Source organism: Typopeltis vanoorti, chromosome 6 (assembly GCF_054136105.1).
Source record: "Typopeltis vanoorti isolate ZY-2024b chromosome 6, IOZ_Tvanoo_1.0, whole genome shotgun sequence".
Classification (NCBI taxonomy): domain Eukaryota; kingdom Metazoa; phylum Arthropoda; class Arachnida; order Uropygi; family Thelyphonidae; genus Typopeltis; species Typopeltis vanoorti.
This window is the reverse complement of record NC_143554.1, coordinates 107,870,517-107,890,011: the sequence shown is the minus strand read 5'-3', so window position 1 is coordinate 107,890,011 and position 19,495 is coordinate 107,870,517. Positions and strand designations below refer to the sequence as shown.

Sequence of the window (19,495 nt, the reverse complement as noted above, 5' to 3'; positions counted from 1 at the left end):
ATCCAAAAATTCAGTTCACCTATTGCTGCCTCCTTTGCCCAGTTTATATGCCACAATTGAAGTCCCCCATAATGAATACTCACTTTGCATTTGCCAAACTAATTTGCTTAAACATTTACTGCTCATCAGCATTTATATTCCCTGGTCTGTAGCCACATCCCAGTGAATATCTTGTTTATAAACATTATCTCAAACCATATACTCTCAAAGCTATTGGTGTTATTTCCACTGAGATTCTTTGCCCTTAGAAGGCACAATTCATCTCTTATCATGAGCAATACTCCACCACCATCCCTATCATATCAAAATATACTATACCCTTTGTTTCTATCCCCATCATCATCAAACTTTGTTTGCTTACACTTGGATAAAGGATTAAACCAAATATATAATTGGTAGCATAACAAGTGAAAAAACTTCCATCAACTATCTCTAATCCAGAGAATTTTAATAATAAGGTGTTGACGCCTTTTGGCAACTGGCATATGGTGATATGACTTCTGCATTACTTCCACCTTAGTATCACCACCTCTGGGTCTGGCTCCCACTGATGAGACCTCAATAAAGGTCGAAACTGGTCTGGGTAGTGGCCCTTTCCTTAATGCATAGCATTATACATGTCCGCAAAGAGATGTGTTTTGCATTATGGGAGATACTAAGGCAAGTGATCAGAACTTATTCCACCTTTACCACAAGTTTCCCCAGTCCTGAAAATACTTCAGGCACAAACTTTGTTTGCTTACACTTGGATAAAGGATTAAACCAAATATATAATTGGAAAAAAAAAACTATGAAGAGTAGAACAGATGTTGTAGCTTTGCAAGAGGACTTGAGCAGCTTAGGTGAATGACAAGTGGGTTTGCCAATTAAAATTTGCAATGTGTAAATTTTTAAAATTCTAAAATTCCAGAAGTAAGGATGAGATATAGAGTATAGAATTAATGGGGAGAGGGGTGGAAGAGAAGGGTTCTAGTGGTCATATTGGATAAGAACCTAAAATTTCAGGGACACTTTGCTAAAATTGTGAGGACAGCATACCAGATTATGGCTGTGATGTGTAGAAGTAAAGATGTTATGGCTACATTGTGTAAAGCGTAGATAAGGCTGCACATGGATTATTGCTCACAGATTGGGTCACCTGGTTTTTAAAGGATGAAAAGTATTGGAAGGGGTTCAGATATTATCTATGGTGGTTTCTAGAATGCTGAGTATGAAAGAAGATTGAGGAAATGCAATAGGAAGAGGCGGGGGTGATATTACTGATGTTGTATAAGTTGATAAGATGTTATTACAAGATTAATGTGGATGAGCTTTCATTTCATAGAATAGGGAGACAATAAGAGACCATTTCTGGAAGCTATATATATAATAATATATATTCTCTCTATATATAAAGAGAATGTGAGTGTGTGGGGAAAGGATAAGTTTTATTTTACATGGAAAGTGGTTGGTGATTGGTCATGATGATTCCACTTACACACATGCAAAGTATGATGAACTATGTATGTGTGTAAGTGGAACCATCATGACAAATTTTTTGAACCATGGAAGTCTAATGATGATGATGATGATGATAATCATTTCTTTTAAGCTTACACGGTGATCCGAATGCATATTTGAAAATTATGGAGACAACTACAGTGTTTGAATAAAAACTTTAGTTTAATATAACTAAAATCTACATTCAACGTTTTGACCTTTATGTCAAGGTCATCTTCTGGAGCATACAACTATGCACAGAAAACAAGCTACACTACAATCAAACTGGTTTGTTACAGACACTGACCAACCGCTACAACAATTGTTGGCCTGACCTCTGGTGAAAAAAAGAAAGAAAAAAATTATACATCAATGCTAGAGTCCTATTATTAGTGTTATCTGTTGGTTGTAGAAATACATTGGGCACAACAAGTATCTATCTATATACATATATTAACATCATGTACATTCCAGTTGGTATGGAATGGTTTCTAATACTAGCTGAACATTGGCTAGAGTCCTGACTTATGCTGGATCTTATATATTAGGTAGGCTGAATGTGTGCCATCCAGATCCTTGGAATTTTCATGGCATCTTTGTTGTTGATATTTGGGTGGTTTATCAGGATTTCGCAGGCTTCCTTAAATTTCCTTTCGTACCAGGTTTTTGTGCGGTGTAAAAAGAGCGGGTGCTTTTCCAGTTGATTTGGTGTAAGGTGTTGAGTGCGTGGTCTGAGAGGCCTGCTTCACCATAATAGTTATATTTAATGTGTCTAATGTGTTCTTTCTTGTGTATAGGGATTGTCTGTCCTGTTTCACCAATGTACGGTAAGTTACAGGTGCAGCAGATGCAATAGACTCCAGGATGTGCTAAGGAGAGGAGAGGATCCTTAGAAGAGTTCAATATGGTTTTAAGTTTAGTGGGTGGTTTAAAGGCGGCATTGAGGTTATAATATTGTAGGATTCTGTTGATTTTTTCCAATAACCCTTTAATGTATGGGATGGCTATGGTTTTACTGTAATCTAGATTCGTTTTTGTTGTTGTTTTATGGAGTATTTTATTAATAGTATTTTTATTATAGCCATTATTTATGAATGTGTCGCTGATGATTTTTAGTTCATGTTTCAGGGCTTGCTGGTTAGAGCAAATTGTTGTAGCTCTGTTTTTAAGGGTGTTAATGACTCCATATTTTTGTGATGGGTGGTGGTATGAATTAGCATGTATGTGTTGGCCAGTGTGTGTCGGTTTTCGGTAGCCCATGAAGGATAGACTGCCTGAAGGAAGATGTGTGACTAGTGTGTGTCTAGGAACGGGAGCGAATTTTGGTTTTCGATTTCGATGGTAAATTGTATGCATTCATGTTGTTTGTTCAGGTGACTAAGGAATGTGTTTAGCGTTTGTCGCCCATGCAGCCAGATCGCAAACACGTTGTCAACGTATCTAAGCCAGACTGTCAGTCTTAGCGTGGAAGAATCAAGAGCCCTTTGCTCAAAGGTTTCCATGTAGAAGTTAGCGATTGCAGGGGATAGTGGTGAGCCCATGGCTGTACCTTCTTTTTGTAGGTAAAATTTGTTTTGCCACACGAAGTAACTGGACTGTAGTACGTGGGCAAAGAGGGCCGTAATGTGGGGCGGAAATTTGAGTTTTCTTGAGTTTTTCTTTATTCTTTTCCAGGGTATATTTGGTCGATAACAACAAATATAAAACGGTAAATTATAACTCAACAAAAAGGATAAAGGATAAAACAGAGAAACTACTCAAGTCCGTCACTTCTTGGCCACCAGACATGGTTAAAAAACTCAAACCCCACTATGCCCCCCCCCCAGAATATATGGGGTCCTGAAAATACACAAACAAAATGTGCCCCTTCAACCCATCGTGGAAGGAATAGACAGTCCCAATTACCACTTAGCCAAGAAATTAGCGGCAACACTCAAGGAGTTGGTAGGTCATTTCCCCTCCTACATAAAAAACACACAACACTTTATAAACAAAATTAAAAACATAACACTCGACAAAGGCAACTTATTAGTCAGTTTCGACGTTTCTGCCCTTTTCACTAATGTCCCCATCAATGACACAATTCTCCTACTACAGAACAAATTTCCGCCCGACATTACGGCCCTCTTTGCCTACGTGCTACAGTCCGGTTACTTCGTGTGGCAAAATAAATTTTACCTACAAAAAGAAGGTACAGCCATGGGCTCACCACTATTCCCCCCCCCCAATCGCTAACTTCTACATGGAAACCTTTGAGCAAAGGGCTCTTGATTCTGCCACGCTAAGACCGACAGTCTGGCTTAGATACATTGACGACGTGTTCGCGATCTGGCTGCACGGGCGACAAACGCTAAACACATTCCTTAGCCACCTGAACAAACAACACGAATGCATACAATTTACCATCGAAATCGAAAACCAAAATTCGCTCCCGTTCCTAGACACACTAGTCACACGTCTTCCTTCAGGCAGTCTATTACCGAAAACCGACATACACACACACACACACTGGCCAATACATACATGCTAATTCATACCACCACCCATCACAAAAATATGGAGTCATTAACAACCTTAAAAACAGAGCTACAACAATTTGCTCTAACCAGCAGGCCTTGAAACAAGTACTAAAAATCATCAGCGACACATTCATAAATAATGGCTATAACAAAAATACTATTAATAAAATACTCCATAAAACAACAACAAAAACGAATCTAGATTACGGTAAAACCATAGCCATCCAATGCATTAAAGGGTTATTGGAAAAAATCAACAGAATCCTACAATATTATAACCTTAATGCCACCTTTAAACCACCCACTAAACTTAAAACCATATTGAACTCTTCTAAGGATCCTCTCCTCTCCTTAGCACATCCTGGAGTCTATTGCATCTGCTGCACCTGTAACTTACCGTACATTGGTGAAACAGGACAGACAATCCCTATACACAAGAAAGAACACATTAGACACATTAAATATAACTATTATGGTGAAGCAGGCCTCTCAGACCACGCACTCAACACCTTACACCAAATCAACTGGAAAAGCACCCGCTCTTTTTACACCGCACAAAAACCTGGTACGAAAGGAAATTTAAGGAAGCCTGCGAAATCCTGATAAACCACCCAAATATCAACAACAAAGATGCCATGAAAATTCCAAGGATCTGGATGGCACACATTCAGCCTACCTAATATATAAGATCCAGCATAAGTCAGGACTCTAGCCAATGTTCAGCTAGTATTAAAAACCATTCCATACCAACTGGCTATAATGTACATGATGTTCATATATGTATATAGATAGATACTTGTTGTTGTGCCCATTGTATTTCTACAACCAACAGATAACACTAATAATAGGACTCTAGCGTTGATGTATAATTTTTTTCTTTCTTTTTTTTCACCAGAGGTCAGGCCAACAATTGTTGTAGCAGTTGGTCAGTGTCTGTAACAAACCAGTTTGATTGTAGTGTAGCTTGTTTTCTGTGTATAGTTGTATGCTCCAGAAGATGACCTTGACATAAAGGTCGAAACGTTGAATGTAGATTTTAGTTATATTAAACTAAAGTTTTTATTCAAACACAGTAGTTGTCTCCATAATTTTCAAAAATGCATGATGATAATCATAATAATTTTGAATTATTCCATTTCATTGTACATGCAGCTTATTTTACATAAAGAGGAAAAATATAGAACAGCTTGATAGGAGCTTAGCAAACAAAGCTTTTACCACACTAAACTCAAATTTTTAGTCTCGCTGGCTGTGCTGTGCATGTGTTATTCATTTCATTATATATGTTATTTGCTATTTGGCACTATCATCAAGATAGATTAGAAACATTTTTAGCAAGCATACTACAGAAAAAAGAATCAAACAGAAAGCGCTATACATATTGGAAAATATGTGTACAAATGATCCCACCATCCTTAAAATGCCAATATAAGACCATGGCTATTTGTTGCAATGATTCTCTTCTTGTCTCAGAACAGAACTGAATTATTTATGCCATAATTATTTACATGATGGCTGCAATCACTGTAAAATAGAAATACACACACACACACACACTAGAAAATATTCTCCTTCCTCACAATATATAATAAGATGATAGCAAAGTACTCCCATCTCTGATATCTGTGTGTGTGTGTGTGTGTGTGTGTGTGTGTGTGTGTGTGTGTGTGTGTGTGTGTGTGTGTGTGTGTGTGTGTGTGTGTGAAGAAATAATGCAGTATTAAATAAAAATATAATCATGAAGATTATATTTTTAAACCACATATCAAACTAACAACACTTATTTGTTCTCCTAAGGCAGTGCTTCCCAAACTCATGGATATAAAGGCCCCTTCCCTTTGGAAAAATTAAAATATTCCACAGCCCCCATCGAAAAACAAATTTGTAATACAGACATATATTATTATAATATTTATTGTATTTATATTCAATACAAAACATACACAGCAAATATTGCAAAAATAAAATACAAATATTTCATTTTAGCATCTTGCATACACATTTGACATGGCACACTTAGTCTTAAAATGTTTTAAATTTGTTTTCATTATATTTCACCCCCCCTCAACAAAGTTAACAGCACCCAGGGGGGGGGGGCATGGCCCAGAGTTTGGGAAGCGCAGTCCTAAGGGACAAACATCACCCTTGGACACAACCAAGGGTGAAAAAGTGCCATAGGCCTACATCTTACCTTATTTTGGACAGAAAGTTAAAACAGCTATTGTCTGCTTTAAAAAACATACAAAATGTACATACAATACCATTATTATGGCAAATCAGGAAGCCACATTTTGGCTTCCCTTTACACAGTATTAATTGAAAGAAAAAAATTGGTACTATATAGAAACTGTTAATTATTCATTGCTGATTCTTACTCCAAAAATAGTTTACAGGACTATTTTTGGAGCAAAGACAGCAATGAATCACTCACTAATCTCAATAGGCTTGGATGCATAAATTTGCACAAAATGTAGGAAATTGTTGTCTGAAAAAATATCATTGACCTAAAATTTGAATTATTTCCATATTAACTTGTTTAGTAAATTAATCATTTCATTTTGTTCTTATATGGCAGGGGTAGCAAAATGTGCTGCATGCGACTTGTGTCAAGCGGCTCTTCACGATCTACCAGGAAACAATAAACAAAAAGAGAAGAGACAACAAAAAAGAGGAACAAAATAAAAAAAAAAAAGAGAAGAGAGAGAGAAAACAGGGTTAATAAAAATGACTGCAATAAAAAAAATTTTAATTCGAAACACATTAAATGAAGTTTACTTTGAACAATTAGAATGATTTTAAAGTGAAACACAGTAATTTTAGTTACTTATTTACTACCAGTAACCTTCCGTTTTCTGTATTTTTCTTAGTAAGCTCCTTAAACTTAGGTGTGTAATTAGTCAAAGTAGTTCTTACAAGCTCATTACAACCTCGCCATGCACAGCCTTTGACAGATGCGATTGTACTCTCATACAATCACATCTGTCAAAGGTTGCGGAGCTTATAAGTCTTACTGGAATTATTTTGGCTTCAAAAGGACATGTAGTTGGCCACACCCTGTTATATGGTGTTGCGAGTTAGTACATAGTATATTAATTATACTATATACTATATAACAGCCGACAGCTAAGTTTTTTTGCTACACAAAAATTAAGAAAAATAATTTTTGAAAAATATTTCATCTCTTTCACACAAAATATTATTTTTTTTTTACTTACCATATGCCCAAATATCTGATTTGCTACTAAACCTCATATATCCTAGTACTTCGGGAGGTGCCCATTTGATAGGAAATTTTGCTCCTCCAGAACTAGTGTACTCATCATCTATAACATACCTATAAAAAAAAGTAGGCATACTATGTTTATACTGATGATTTATTTATACTGGGTGTATAACCTTATTACAGCAAGTTACATAATATTTGATCCTCCTCTTTCTGAGAGGAGTCAGTTGTTGGAGTAATCAGGTATAAGGATTGGGGATTCAATATTTGAATGATAAGTCAAACTCCATAAAATAGACATTGTGAAATAATCTTATCTCTCTCTCTTTTTTTTTTTTTTTTTTTTTTTTTTTTTTTATCCTCTGCAGAATTTGGAATTTTCTGATTGGCAGGGAGATTGATGCTAAGATAATTGGCAAAACTGTACATAACTGTTGCAGAGTTTTAAGATAACGGATGTCATGTAACAGTTAATATGACTTTTGCATTTTTCTTTGTGTGTTTGGATATGAGATCTGAACAAAAAATATTGAGATGTCCTTTTGTTCCTCAAGTAAGCTATAGTGTTCAGTGACATGGTGCATATAGTGATATATAGCTAATATATCACTAATAATAAGGTTGTATGAAATGTAAGAAAAAAAGAGGTTACGGAAAAAGCATAAAGAGAGAGAGAGAGAGAGAGAGATGGAGAAATTGCATGAGGTATATAAGACTGAAGCCAGGAAAATGACTAGTATAATAAAGAAGACAAAAATGGAATACAAGAAGAGGCTATCACTAGTCCGAGGAAAATCCTAAGGACTTCTTTCAATATGTGGCCAGAAGGAGGAGAAATGATTTTGAACAAATGACTCTATTAGATGAAAACGGATGACTAATGCAGATGACATAGTGGAGCTTTTTTTTTTTAATGATCACTTTATTGGCATATTTCATCCTAGAATAGCAGGTTTTATTCCTGGAAGGGTGGAAAGGGATGACGGTTTAGAAGTGCATGTCAACTATTAAGTATTCTGAAGGTCAGTGAAGCAGTGAGACTGGATGGGATTTCACCATGTATTTTAAGATAATGTGCTTAGGAAATGACATTAACCTTGTTGTTTAATGAAAGTTTAGCTACTGGGAAAGTGCCCAAAGAAGGAGGATGAGCTAGTGCCATTGCTTAAGGTGAGCAGAATGGAGACACAAAACTATAGAGCAGTTTGTATTTCTTCTGTAGTTAAGATTTTGGAGAAATTAGTGACAGATTATATACAAATTTGGGAAGATGAGGGAATATTATCTGTGAAGGTCAGCATGGATTTGTAAAGTGGCACTCTTGTTTCAGTAATTTGCTTGCCTTTTATAATAAAAGTAACAAGAGTAGGTTGACACATACTACCAATTTTTTTGGATTTTGCAACGCATCTGACAGAGTTCTACATGATAAGTTGATATTTAAGTTGCAACACATAGGATTAAATATTTAATGAACTGGATGTCTGACAGATGTGTATGGAGGAGGGGGGGGGGGGAATATCACAAGTGGGGTTCCACAGAACACAGTACTATGACCTTTGTTTTGTAACCTTATTGTTAATGATATTGTCACTGGTTTGTAGATTCAATTATTTCCAGACAATGTGAAGCTTGGAAGAGTTATTAGAAATAGTGTTGATGTGATGGCCTTCAGGAGGATTTAAATTATTATCATCATCATCATCATCATCATCTGACCTCCATGGAGTCAGAGATTCATTGTGGGAGGCACACATTATTGCACACCATGCTCATCCAACCGTGCCTTAAACTGATTCAATGTGTCTACATTCACCACACACACACACACACACTGAGGCAATGCATTCCACTCACCAACCACTCTCCATGCAAAGAACCTTCTCCTCACTCCTCTGTTCACACCCTCCTTATACAGTTTCCAGTGATGGCCTCTTGTTCTACCTCCACTCTCCCATTCCATGAAAAATCTCTTTCATATCAATCTGATAACAACCCTTGACTGACTTACATGTCTCAATCATATCCCCTCCTATTAACGAGGCTCTGCAACTTACATTCGCTCAAACTGTCCTCGTACTCCACATTTCGAAGACCACTGACCACCTTTGAGAATATTCTCTAGACCCTTTCTAAGATATCCCAGTCATTATGAAAATCCAGTGACCAAATCTGTGCACAATAATCCATGAGGCCCCAATCAAGGCTATTTCTACATGTCAGGATGCTCTGCATTGTTGTCATTATCCAATGTGATGTCTTCACAACTTGTGCAATGTGGCTCCTGAATTTCAGGTCCTTGTCCACCCTCACTCCCAGATCTCTCATATCCTCTACTTCCTTTAAAGTTTCTCCACCAAGTATATACTTTGCATTCCCATCCTTGTAATAAGCTGTATAAATAGGCAAATTAATGGAGATGTTGGTTTAATGGAATTAAATTTATTGTCTTGAAATTTGGGATCCTCTGATGGGAGGTCACATACTCTATTGGTGAAACCATACTAGAGGAAGTGCATGAAGCAAAGTATCTTGAGATGACAGTCAAACAAACATTTGAGGTTCTGGAGACATATTGCAAAGGTAGTGAAGGTAACCCAGAGGATTGCTGCCAATACTAAGAAGGGCTTTGACCAACAATGATAAAAGAATAGTAATTCCATTGCTTAAAGCCACAATTAGACCATATCTGGATGTGATCTGATCATTACAAAGGGATGGCATGACCATGACTGAGACATTTAAACTATCGAGAGGTATTTCCAATATTGACACTGGGAGATTTTTCATATTGTAGAACAAGAAGAAGGAACAAGGACAAGAGTTATCCTGGGAAGTTGCAAAAGGAAGTGTGAGTAAGAGGGTAAGAAGTGGCTTGCTTTTTTTGGTTGGGCTCTGGAATGCACAGCCTGATAAGTAGTTGAATATGCAGACAGCAAATGGATTTAAGGAGTGGTATGATAAACTTTGTGTTGTCCAGTATGGGCCTCCTGTGATGAGTCTTGTGACTCCATTCAAATCCTGAATAGCAATAATAATACTAATGATACTAATAATACTGGCTCAATGATTCATTGTCAGCACTGAAACTCAATAACTCAAAGCTCATACCATTCAACTGCATTTCATGCCATCTGAAAATTAGGAACAACCATGTCTTTTTCAGTTTGTTTGTTTAAATGGTAATCCCATATATGAAAAGCTGTTCAACCTATAATACATTAGTACTATGAATGGCAGATATTTGAGAAGAAAGCAGAAGCTTGTAAATATTGAATTAAAACCAGTAGATGGGAAAAACATAATAAGGGAGGCTGATTTTCAAAAGCAGCAACAGTTAACAGATTTATCGAAGAGTGGGGAAAATTATCAATGCTAATTTTGATGAACAGTGACCATGAATGTTCTATAGGAGAGAGAATGGAGTGAACTTGTGTGTGTGTGTGTGTGTGTGTGTGTGTGTGTGTGTGTGTGTGTGTGTGTGTGTGTGTGTGTGTGTGTGTGTGTGTGTGTGTGTGTGAGAGAGAGAGAGAGAGAGAGAGAGGTTATTAATCAATCTAATTGCTCTTTTCTGGTGAGCCAAGGATTTTTAAAGAGCTTTTAATGTATCTGTCCACTCCAAATGTAAGGAAGTATTCACCAGCCAGACAAATTTATGACTTGAATATAGTTAGTAGTTGATTAGAAGTTAAAACAATTAATGAAAATCTAATTCATTAGCTTCTGAGGATTCAACATCAAGAACAATCAGAAACTCCTATCTTGTCTGGAGATTTGGGTATTGTCAAAAATTTAAAGTGGAAGAAAAGGTGACAGAAATGGGTTGGTAACAGAAGTATTCTCTGTGGTTATCAGCATGGGTTTTTAAAAGGGAGATCATGTTTTACTAATTTATGTACTATAACAAGGTGACAAATGTCTTGGACAAGGAAGATGAAAAAAAAAAAGTGGTATACTTAGATTTTGCAAAAGAATTTGATAGACTGTCACACGACAAGCTGTTAAATAAACTGAAACGGATGGAATTGGATTATAGACTTCTGAGTTGGATTGGTGACTGGCTGTTAAATAGGTATCAGAAAGTTGTATATATGGGAGTGCAGTATCCCAAAAGAGGAAGGTCACTAGTGGTGTTGGTGTGGCGCAGGGATCAGTTTTGGGACCATTATTGTTCAATTTGTATATTAACGATATTGGGGTGAACTTAATTGGTGATACTCAGCTGTTTGCAGATGCTGCAAAATTGGAGAGAGAGCAATGCAGAGTCAAGCAACTGTTATAGCCTTACAGGAGGACTTGAATATATTCCATGAATAGACAAGTAAGTGGAACTATCAGTTCAATGTTACAAACTGTAAGGTTTTGAAATTTGGTAAGCAACAACAGGATGCAAAATATACACTTGGTGGGGAAACTTTAAAGGAGGTAGAGAAGATGAGAGATCTGGGAATGGTGGTGGTGGAGGACAAGCACCTGAAATTCAGGGGCTACATTGCACCTGAATTTCAGGTGCAATGTAGGTTTCAGGTTGTGCAGACGTCCCATTGGATAAGAGCAATTATGCGGAGGACTCTGACATGCAGAAATAAAGAAGTTATGATGCCATTGTATAAGGCCTTGATCAAACCGCATATAGATGATTGTGCACAGATTTCATCACTGGATTTTCATAATGATTGGGATATGTTAGAAAGGGTCCAGAGAAGATTTGCAAAGATGGTCAGTGGGCTTTGGAATGTGGAGTGCAAGGACAGATTGAGAGACTGTAAGTTGCAGTGCCTCATGAATGGAAGGAAGAGTGGGGGGAGGGGATATGATCGAGATATATAAGCTAGTCAGGGGTTGTTATCAGTTTGACATGGAGGAGATTTTTAAGATAGACCATGACAGACTTTGTAGTGGTGCCTAGAATCAACATTGCATAACAAGTCTCTTGACTACGTGGAGTTTTTCTAATAATTTTTGCAATGGTATCTAGAAAGGTCCAGTTTTAGTTTTTTTAGTCTTGGCAGTACTAATTATATCGACAGGATATTTATTCCCCCTAGTTCCACTTCTTTCCAATTAATGATGAGTTTTCTTATTCCTTATCATGCAGGTCTTCTCTTAGTTATCTAACACTGATCCTTAAGCAACCTCAATAAATACTCTGTTGATGACTTCTATAAACCCCAACTGACAGGGGGTATTAAAAGTCTAGATGACTTTTAATACTAAAAATCTTCCCATTTTTTGTAAATCAAACATTATCATTAACATTTTAGAAATATTAAGAGTTCCAAAAAAGAAAGAAAGAAATAGACAAATCTACCTAGCAAGTCCAAAGTCGGCAACTTTCACAATGCTTCCTTCTCCAACAAGACAGTTTCGGGCAGCTAAATCTCTGTGAATGTAATTGTGTTGCTCCAGATAAGCCATACCACTGCATACTTGAATACACATGTCTAGAAGAACACCAGCTTTTGATACAAGGCGAGTTTCATTTTTCCTCAGATATTTCAAAAGAGATCCTGTAATGATACAGTCATTCATAGGAAAGTATTACACTTATTGTAATAAAACCAAAAAAAAAGTAAAATTCAATTATGATACCAAATATCAGAATATCATTGCTCATTGATCAATAAACACAAATAAGAAAGTTGCATTGTTTTTTTCTAAAGTTAAAACAAATTTAACTACATGCATAGAACATTAAGCAAATTCTTTAAATAGATTACACATAAAACTTTAAAACAGCTTAACTGAATTAATCATACTAAATATTTTAGTATGTTTATTACTACAGAACTTCCATTAAGTCATTGAGACTTATGGGAAATCCACTTAGGAACAACAAAGTCTATCATATCAATCCTTCAATTCATTTACTGTGTGCACTCTTGCCATCCTCTCAGCCAATATATTAATTGGAAATCCCTCCCCCTCCACATTCTTTTATTAGAATTGCTTATTCTAATATAGTTAGAAGATAGCTTTCAGTTTTCAGTCTACACAAAAAAAAAAAAAAAACTAACAGTAAATTATCCTTCTCAAATGTCTAGTAGAGGGGTTCCCAACCTTTTTGTTTCCTAGAGCACATTCTAAAATATAGCGGTAGGGTGACTGGCACCATCTATTTTTTCAAGCAAATTTTTTGTTTGAATTCTTTTGTTAAATGAATACATACAAAGTTTACATTATAATCAAATGTTTTATTACTTAAAAGTTTACATTATATAAAAATTTAAATATATAAATGTAAGTTAGTGTGATCTTTGGCATTGCATTTCATTGGCCAGTGCTTCATAATTAGGAGAATATGATGATATTCCAGTTCTTAAACAATCATCAAGATGCTCATCAGTGAGTCGTGATCTATATTTTGATTTTAACAACTCGCCATCTTGAAACAGTTTTTTCTTCTTTGCGAGCATGTGAGAAATTTTTAAAGAAGCAATTTTGGCATTTTTAGATGTTACCACATGTCAACTGAAAACCAACTGTTGGGCAGACAGGTTCGATTTTAATTGATTTATTTTTTTCGTTCTTATTTCAGATTTAAGCGGATAATTCGTATTAAAAGTGGCATGCATTGTCTGGAAGTGACGTTCAACATTATGTTTTTTCGGAATTGCAACACTACTGTTGCACACAAACAAACACAATTATCTTTAAAATTAACGAAACAATATGTTTCCTCCCAGTCAGTGTTAAAATTATAGGTTCGTTGTCTTTTACTTGATTCACTCATTTTAGGATTAAAAATCAAAATATTTCCAAAATTTAAGTACAAGACACCGTTAAAATTATGTGCATATAACTAGCATCAGATAATGAAGAACTTCGAATGCGCATCTACTTTACATTGTATGCGTTTAATACTCATCATGTGTCATTAACGCATTGCGTCATATAGCATACCATGAATTGTTGCGTCATGTGCACGTGATTATTTCAAACTATATGGCACATGGCTGAACAGCGGCGGGCACACACAAATCAACGGGCGCCATGGTGCCCGCAGGCATAGGGTTGGGAACGCTTGGTCTAGTATTTTCCTTTGGTTCATTGTAAATACATACTGTGCTCCACTAGAAGTTTTGTAATGGACTGTGAGATGTGTCTTTTGTATAGAGTTATACCCTGTATAACTGTTTCTTCAAAAGACATACTTCTTAGTCCACTGCAAATTTGATCGGCTGAGGGAGTGTGGACTGCAGAGTTTGGTGGATAGAAGGGGGAGAGGTGATATGATTGAGACTTTTAAACTGTTGAGAGGTGGTTACAGGATTGACACTGGGGAGTTCTTTCACTTGGTTGAACAGCAGGAAGGAGTCATGACAAGGGAGTTACGAAAGGAAACTATGAGAAAGAGGATGAGGAGTGGTTTCTTTGCATGGAGGGTGGTTGAACCATGGAATGCATTGCCTGATAGAGTGGTGAGAACGAGAACAGTCAATGCATTTAAGGAGTGGTATGATTAGACTTTGTGTTTCCTAGGAGGGACCTCCCTCGATGAGTCTTGATAGACTTGTGTTTCTTAGAAAGGACCTCCCACGATGAGTCTTTTGACTCCATGGAGGCCTGAATAATAATAATAATAAATCTTGTAGGGAGCACAATATGTGTGCACAGTGAGCCAAAGTTTTGAAGTGCCAGACATTTAAGAATTTGGTGATGTGAAGTAGTACTGATATATCTTAATGCTGTTGATTTTTCTTTTTGATACTGAAACTGCAAACCACCCTCTGGCTATTTAGGATAAGTAAATCTAATAAAGGAAAAGTAATTGGTTTCCATTTCTAGAGTAAATTTGATTCTTTGATACACTAGATTTATTCTCTGGAAATAAGCACAGGACAAAGTTCCAGACTGAAAAAAACACAATCCACATAAAGGAATCAATTGAGAAATTGGGGAGTGAAGATGGTTAAGATATGTTATTTATTTTTACAGTATTGATGATAACACAGAATGATAAGAAAATAATATTTATTAACTTATTTGCTGATATTTCACTGGTATTATATCCAGCATCTTCAGAGCACAAAAACAGTTCGTCACAGTACATAAAACAACAACAATTTGGTATAACAGTGGGACTAGTTTGAAAAAATTGTAATGGACTAAAGGAACTAAAGTCTTAATATGGCACCTCTATGTTGGAAAAAGAGAGAAAACAAATATTTATTAGATCTTAAAATGACCATCTCCCAGATATTTGGTAAATTTATACAGCCATACTTGTTGAGGTTTGGAGTATGTTTTAAAGCTTCTGTGGATTCCAAAAACAATCTCTCTGACCTATAATGACTTCTTTGTAGCACTTTTGTGTTCTTCCAATTGATCGTGTGTGTGTGTGAAGTGTATCCAAGGCATGGTCTGCTAGATCCAGCTTGCCATAATGATAGTGCCGAATGTATTTTTTTATGTTGACCAAGGCAAATATCAATAGTTCTTCCTGTCTGTCAATAGTAAGCCTGGTCACAAGAACAGGGTACTTCATAAACTCCTGGATGTAATAAAGAAGAGAGTTTGCCCTTAGGTGAACAGATGAAAATTATCAATTTGACATAAGGTTTAAATACGGTGAGTAGCTGATATTTATTGAGCACTCTAGATATCTTTTCAGATGTGATGGCAACAGTTTTGCTCCCCAGAAATTCCCTCCATTGCCTACCACCCAAGACAGCAGCAAAACTTTTACCATCCCATACATTCAAAGCACAGACAAGAAGAACTGTTGACAATTGGCTTAGTGAACATAAAAAAATACATCAGACACTATCGTGATGGCAAGTTGGGTCAGGCGGACCATATCTTGGATACTACCTCACACAAGATCAATTGGAAGAAAACAAAAGTGCTACACAGAAGTCATTATAGGTCAGAGAGATTGTTTTTGGAATCAACATAAGCTTTAAAACATACTCCAAAACAAGTATGGCTGTATAAATTTACCAAAAATCTGTAGGAGGGAGAAAGTCATATTAAGATCTAATTAATATTTGTTTTCTCTCTTTTCCAACATAGATGGCATCTAATTAGGACCTTAGTTCCTTGTGCTGTCCATTGCAATTTTTTTAAACTAGTCCCACTGTTATACCAAATTGTTGTTTTGTGTACTATGACAAACTGTTTTTGTGTTCTGAAGATGATAGATATAATATCAGTGAAATATCAGCAAATAAATTAAAAAATATTATTTTCTTATCATTTTGTGTTGTCATCAATACTGTAAAAATAAATAACACGTACTGTGAACACATAAGCCTTTCCACATGTTTAAGATATGCTGCTCAAAATGCTGTTCCATGCACAATCAAATAAATTCACACTACAGTAAACCGTTGCCAAGTGTGGATTTGCAGAACGCGATTTTGCACATATGCGTTATCTTAATTGTTTCCATTTAATTTGTCCAACGCTAGAATTTCATTCATACACAGTATGCTGTAGAGCAGTGCTTCCCAAACTTCTGGATGTCAGGGCCCCCAGTGCAAAAATTAAAATGTTTCACGGCCCCCCTCAAAAAAAAATCGTAATAGAGAGATATATCATTATAATATTTATTGTATTTATACTCAATACAAAACATACACAGTGACTATTGCAAAAATCAAATGCAAATATTACATTTTTTGCCTCTTACCGTTTGGTTCTGAAGACGATGTGGGCTGTTCTGGTAAAATATGAAATACTGTCCTTTTTTTGAGTCTGTTTCTGCTTCTGATTGTTCGCAGGAATTTTTTTTTTTTATTTTTATCAGTCACTTATCCATCTCAGGGTTAAATTTTTTAACGTAGAATAGATCAAATAATAGCACCACTTACCGATACTGTGCACACCACAGACTGATAACATGAAATTAGTGAATATTACCTGAATAAGGGAATCCCCAGACCAGGAACATTTTTCTCTTTTGTGACTTTTCTCCTTTTATGGTAATTAAGCCTAACGCGAAACAGACAGCAAAGGCAGGTTATTAAAACGTGCATATGATCGGTGCAGTATTAACAAAAGATCGCGCGACTGAAAGATAAAAGCATTGCTGACAATTGAGTTGAAATGCTAACTCTCTTCAACTGAATTCCATATGTGAAACTGCCAAAACATTCATTATATATATATATTACTTAGTTTTAACACTTTTACTAATTTTAACACGTTCGGTTGAATTTTATTGCTGCCTTGGGAAATCGAACTCGCACACATCTAATTAATAACAATAGTTTTTAGTTAGATACTGTGTTTGCCCATGCAACATATGGTTTTGTTTCAGTCTATACAGCATAGTTTCTGTATGAGGGGACATGTGATTCATTAATTAGTTTGTTTTTATCCCAGTTGTCTCTAATTGCACTATTTGTTGAGAAATATATTACACAGACTCCTCATACCTTATTCACTGGCATAATAAAAGTACTTGTTTTTATTGCCTCTGCAGTATAGTGGCTGTTAGGGAGGGCCTGTTGTTTACCACTGCAAGCGAGTTACTATCTCCCCACATGAACTTATTTAAGCTATTTTTCATGTGTGAAGTATATGCGAAACTTTTATTGGTAACAGAAAACTAGCTCGGATGACAGTGATAATATAAAACGAGTTTTGATATGTCAACAGTCCCTGATTACGAATGCGTGATGAAAGGGAGAGGAAGATTTGGAGCTTCCCTGGAGAGCATTCGAAGTAAATACACATTAACCAGTGCTTTGAAATGAAACATATGAATAAGCAATATTTACTAATATTCATTAAGCGCCGAAATACGCAAGAAGCAAAGTTTGTGAACCAACACCAATGTGTGAATTTTTCCATTAAAATATAAAAAATAACAAAAAAGAAATAATAAATAAAAATTAAATACGTTTCTTTTAAAATAAAAAAAGTCTACTTAGTCTTAAAACATTTTAAATTTGTTTTCATTATTTCACGGCCCCCTCAACAAAACCTATGGCCCCCAAGGGGGCCGTGGCCCACAGTTTGGGAAGCGCTGCTGTAGAGCATTGGCCGGCAACCCTGCTTGGCGCTGCCCACTAGCGGAGTGACCCAGGCCGAGTTGCGATCATTTCACTCACGTTAGCAGAGCTGTAATAACGTATTTATCAGTGTTTATCCTCTTCTCCTTTTGCATTTGTATTTCTTTTATCAAAAATTCAATATGACATCTAAGAGGAAGAATGAAGATGATAAAGCAGCAAAAAGACGCAAAGTTTTGACATTATCTCAGAAAACTGAAATTTTAGATAAGTTGAAAAATGGTACACGTGTTTCATTGCTTGCAAGAGAACTAACTATAAACAAATCAAGCATAAGAAACAATACAGGAGAATGAAGAAAATATTCGGTCTAGTGTCAAAGCTTCAGGTGACATTTCAGCAAAGTTCGCTCAAGTTTCAAGAAGAATTCCGCAGTTGGAAAAGATGGAAAAAATATTAATAGCTTGGATTGACAATCAAGTAAACGAAAAAGGCTCAATTGAGGATTATGCCGCTATTCGAAACAAAGCTTTAGATTTGTTTTCTTTCGTTTTAAATAAAGATGGCCAAACGCCAGAGAAAATTGACTTTCAAGCAAGCAAAGGTTGGCTTGAAAACTTTAAGCGTCGTTTTAATTTGCACAATGTAAAGCTTCAGGGAGAAGTTGGCTCTGCAGATAAAGAAAGCAGCAGAGAAATTCAAACCCCAATTTTTGAAATTCATTGAAGAGAGGGGTTACGTTCCGCAACAAGTTTTCAATGCGGATGAGACGGGCCTATTTTATAAGCGAATGGGACAACGAACCAACATCACAAAAACACAAAAGGTTGCCCCAGGTTTTAAAGCTTTTAAGGATAGACTCACTTTGCTTTTTTGTGGAAATGCATCAGGCGACTTCAAGTGCAAGCCTCTGCTCATTTATTGATCTAAAACGCCCTGTGCATTGCAGGGCAAAAAATTTTGAGCAATTGCCCGTTGTGTGGAAGTAGAATAGAAAAGCTTGGGTTTGAAAATTCATTCGTTAAAGAAGTCAAACATTACTTAGAACAGCAAAACCTGTGCTTTAAAGTTCTCCTAATTCTCAATAATGCTCCAGGACATGATGCTGAAGCTCTCACAACATTGCATCCAAATGTAGAGGTTTTATTCCTCCCACCACTTCCTTAATCCAACCAATGGATCAAGGGATCATAAAAACATTCAAAGCCTATTATGTCAGGCATGTTTACACCTCTGCAAATAAAGCACTAGACGAAGGAAAGCACAACATGCTAATGGCATTTTGGAAGCGATTCAACATAAGCCACTGCATA

The 19,495-nt window shown here is 36.2% G+C and overlaps 1 protein-coding gene across 1 annotated transcript in view; it reads right to left on the bottom strand.

Annotated features, from left to right (window-relative positions):
• LOC150105783 (tyrosine-protein kinase Btk-like) overlaps nucleotides 1-19,495 on the bottom strand; it is a 173,239-nt gene that overhangs the window by 32,447 nt on the left and 121,297 nt on the right. Inside the window, exons 11-12 of the mRNA XM_090393586.1 lie at nucleotides 12,533-12,731; nucleotides 7,214-7,332 (exon numbers count right to left, since the gene is read on the bottom strand). Of these exons, the coding sequence (XP_090249712.1) occupies nucleotides 7,214-7,332; nucleotides 12,533-12,731 (318 nt within the window). The remainder of the gene's footprint in view (nucleotides 1-7,213; nucleotides 7,333-12,532; nucleotides 12,732-19,495) is intronic.